The sequence below is a fragment of the Lactuca serriola genome, unplaced genomic scaffold (genome assembly GCF_051521515.1).
Source record: "Lactuca serriola cultivar US96UC23 unplaced genomic scaffold, Lser_US96UC23_V15 Lser_V15_Un208, whole genome shotgun sequence".
In the NCBI taxonomy this organism is placed as follows: Eukaryota; Viridiplantae; Streptophyta; class Magnoliopsida; order Asterales; family Asteraceae; genus Lactuca; species Lactuca serriola.
The window spans coordinates 7,203-11,462 of record NW_027629765.1 but is presented as its reverse complement, the minus strand read 5'-3'; the positions used below and the strand labels follow the sequence as shown (position 1 = coordinate 11,462).

At 37.8% G+C, this 4,260-nt stretch overlaps 1 protein-coding gene across 1 annotated transcript; it reads left to right on the top strand.

The window, feature by feature from the left end:
• Nucleotides 1-570: 570 nt before the first annotated feature.
• LOC145078555 (cytochrome P450 CYP82D47-like) lies at nucleotides 571-2,573 on the top strand. Its single transcript, XM_079023056.1, has 2 exons — nucleotides 571-1,521; nucleotides 1,767-2,573. Exons 1-2 carry the CDS (start codon nucleotides 571-573, stop codon nucleotides 2,400-2,402), a joined length of 1,587 nt encoding a protein of 528 aa, XP_078879182.1. The 3' UTR covers nucleotides 2,403-2,573.
• The last annotated feature ends 1,687 nt before the right edge of the window (nucleotides 2,574-4,260 follow it).

The following is a 4,260-nucleotide window of genomic DNA, read 5'->3' as shown; positions in this document are numbered from 1 at the left end:
ATTAAGGTTTTTTCTATGATTTTATTTTTTTTTTCAATTTCTTACATTATACTTTGCACGGCTAGAAGCCAATGCCCTTTTCTTTTATAAAACTGCACTTCTCAAAAAATATGATTTAGTGCAAATCATTGATATATCATTTTATACATTATTATTTAGAGAATAAATTAATATCAAGCTGGAATAAAAAGGAATTCAAAGGAATTGAAATGAAATATTTTGATATTAAAGCCTTTAGGTGACAAATACATGAAATTTAATTTGCTCAAAATACATCTAACTCAACAACAGAAAGATTCTATGATTTTTTTGACACAAGAACATGAAATATATGTCATTCTTAAATTATATTCCCTCTTAAATATATATTTATGCTAAATGATCATTAAGTTTAATAACACACTTGTATCGAGCAAACTTTTCAGCCAACTTTGTTGACTTTTACATTATTAGAACCATACCATTTGAATATATATAGAAAAAAAGGTTAGCAGCCGGGGAGTTCAATCTCTATATATTATGATCCCTGTGTATCATCATATTTCATAATTCATTCTGGACGTAGAAAGCATGGAGCTGTTTCTCCCATTTTCAGCCTCTATAGCAGCGATTGTTTTTTCTTTGCTACTAAAATTCCTGCTGCAAAGCTTTAAAGGAAAGAGAGTGAAGAACAGAGAACCACCTCAAGCAAAGGGACGATGGCCGGTAATAGGACACCTGCGCCTTCTAGGTGGACCTGAATTACCTCACAGGGTCTTAGGTGGCATGGCAGATAAATATGGCCCCATTTTCACCATCAAGCTTGGTGTTGACAATGTTTTGGTGGTGAGTAACGCTGAGATGGCGAAAGAGTGCTTTACCACAAATGATAAGGTGTTTGCAAGTCGACCCAAGTCAATGGCAGTAGAACACATGGGCTATAACTATGCCATCTTGGCTCTAGCTCCTTATGGTGACTACTGGCGACAAGTGCGCAAGATCTTGACACTCGAGGTTCTCTCTCAGCGACGCGTGGAGATGCTTGGACCTCTTCGTGCTTCAGAGGTTAAAGCATCCATGGGAGATATATATAATGCTTGGGTAAAGAATAAAGAGAGTGGAAGTTCCGACATGGTAAAGGTGGATATGAAACAATGGTTTCAGAACTTGATATTAAATGTTGTGGTCAGGGTTGTTTCAGGAAAAAGGTTTTCACCTGATGACAAAGAAGGGGTTCGATTTCAAAAAGTGATAAGGAAATTCTTTGTGTTATTGGGCACATTTGTGGTGTCTGATTTTATTCCATATCTCAAGCCTTTGGACCTGGGAGGATACGAGAAAAAAATGAAGATGACAGGAGAAGAGATGTACGGAATTGTAACAGGATGGCTAGAGGATCACAAGAGAGTGAGGGCGGAGGAAAAGCAGCAACATGAAAGAAGCCAAGTCTTCATGGATGTTCTGATTTCGGTTCTTGAAGGTGCCTCCCCAGAGGAATTCCGTGGTTTTGACCATGATACCATAATCAAGGCTACATGTTTGGTAAACCTTATTAATCTTTCTATATCTCATCATCATTATGAGCTACTATTACTAGCTAGAGTTTGTTAATTAATCGTTTAATTATATATAGTTTCTTCCACATTCATTATAGTACGTATTTGCAACAGTTTTCAGTGGCAAAGATAAGCTGTGCAAAAAAATAAAATCAATTATCAGCATGCATGCATGCATGTTGCTTGAAATCTAGCTAATATAAGAAATTTGTTTTAACTTCAAACTTGCAGACTGTTTTAGCTGCGGGATTGGACACATCGGCTGCAACGTTAACATGGGCTTTATGTTTGTTGCTCAACAACCCAAGAGTATTAAAAATTGCCCAAGATGAATTGGATGAGCATGTTGGAAGGAAGAGAGCAGTAGAGGAGTCGGACCTGAAGAACCTTGTTTACCTTGACGCAATCGTTAAAGAAACACTGCGTTTATACCCGCCTGGACCTCTAAACCTTCCTCATGAGTCCATGGAGGATTGCGTTATTGGTGGCTACAAAATCCCTAAAGGCACACGTTTATTGACTAATCTTTGGAAAATTCAACATGATCCTAATAAATGGTCACATCCTGAAGAATTTCAGCCAGAAAGATTCTTGACAAGTCGTAAACATGTTGACGTCAGGGGAAACAATTATGAATTGCTTCCTTTCGGTAGTGGTAGAAGAGTATGCCCTGCTATTCCCTTTGCTCTTCGGTCTTTGCATATAACTTTAGCTACTTTAATACAACAATTTGTGCTTAAAAACCCATCGAAAGAACCCATTGATATGAGTGAAAGCGCTGGAGTGACTATCAGCAAAGCGATCCCACTTGAGGTCCTTCTGGCGCCTCGTTTATCCCTTGATATGTACCCTGCAGTTGCTGCATGATACGTTTGCTTCGAATCATCACCGACCATGCGCCCACACTCTAGTCTTATTGAACAACCATTCCAAGACAATTAATCCCGAAAAATCACAAAGTCTTCTTACTATCTTATCAACAGCTTGTTAATTAGTCATACTACTAAATCTGTTTTGGATTTTTATTATTTCATGCAGTATAATGGATACTACTTTGTTTTGGATTTTCATTATTTCATGCAATGGTTTTTAGTTTCTTCTGCTTGTATATATGCTCTGTATATAGAGCCATCCCTTGTTTACATTTTAAGCATCGATAATTAGCATGAAAATTTTCGCTGTTTAATTACACGAACATTGTGTTATCAGAGCTAGCTATGTTGCACGCATAATAGTTGCTTTATATCAATTTTAAAATGGTACAAGTCAACACTACTATATATTAGCATGGCTTCCCAATTTTCAGACTATGTGTTTTTGAGCATGAAAAAAATATCCTTTCCAAGTCAGAAGAGATATGGGATTTTTTACAGAATGCATGATTACACTGTTTCCTGGATTAATCGGTTCGGTTGTCATCGGTTCACCCGTTATATGCATGCATGATTGGAACTTTAGTTTTAATGAGTATTTATGAATTTATATCATCTTATGTTTTAATTAGTAGTTTATTATTTAGAATTTAGCTTCTAGATTGACCCAAGTATATGGAGTTGTACCGGTCCTTAGCTTGTACCGAGTCTTCTGGTAGAACAAGTAGCATGGCTTCTTTCATGGGTCACGTGTGTATCTAAGATGATTATATATAGCCTTTAGTGCTATGAATAAAATAGTTTTTTTGCTCTTTACTTTTCGGATTGCTGCACATTTAATTTATTACATTAGAAAAAACCTTTCTTCTTCCTTTCTTCATACATTTCGTGAGTGATAACAGTAATAAAAGGAGTTTGTTATTTTGGTCTTATATCCAACATACGCACACGGAAACTAATGAAGCTCAACAAATAGAGATATCCAAAAGAAAGATACCCATGTTTTGTTGTTCATCCAACATGGAAAGGATGAAACTGTTTTCCTCATAATCGTTTCTAGAGAATAATGGAACATTTTAAAGACTTCGTATCCAGGGTCTGCTATGGTTATCACCATCAAGCAATAGCAGCGACACCTTTAGCACGACGGACACTTTGAGCGGCGACATCAAACAAACGCGTTTTTGTCGCCGCTAAAAGTGTCTGTCGCCGCTAAAAGCTTATGTTGGCGATCCGCCTCATTTCAACCCTAACCGTCGATTTAGGCCATGATCCAACGACTAGGAGGATGTAGAAAACTCCGCGTTATTTTCCCTCCGGTGTGTCGCCGCTAAAGGCTACTCGTCGTTGCTATTGCTAGTTCTGGCGATCCGCGTCATTTCAACCCCAACAGTTGATTTAAGTGATGATCCAACGATGTAGAAAACCCCGGATTGTTTTCCCTCCGATGTGTCACCGCTAAAGGTGTCGCTGCTAAAGAGCCTCGACAATAAAATCTGCTTCGTCTTCACTTTCTTCCCTGATCTACTTCTGTGTTTTCCCTTCTTCTCTCTTCTTTCTGCTCACCACCTTCGACCCCATCGGAATTTCACCGAAATCTTCGATATTTCACCTCTCTTCCTCTCCATTTTCCCCCTTTCTCTTTTCCTTTTCTCTTCTCCCTAATAAATTTGTGTTGGTTGTCGGAATTTTGAGACCCCCCACCTTTCTCGCCGGAGTATACCGCCACCACCACTGTTCATGACGAAATTTTGATAATTTTGATATTTTAGATGTGTATTTGTATTTGTATTTTGTGTTTGTAGATGTGGATATGTATTTGTATTTGCATTTCTATGTATACGAGTATCTTG

Coding starts and splice junctions, on each gene's coding strand:
- LOC145078555 (XM_079023056.1), top strand. CDS start 571: ATGGAGCTGTTTCTCCCATTTTCAGCCTCTATAGCAGCGATTGTTTTT. Junction 1,522..1,766: donor TAATCAAGGCTACATGTTTG/GTAAACCTTATT, acceptor TCAAACTTGCAG/ACTGTTTTAGCTGCGGGATT.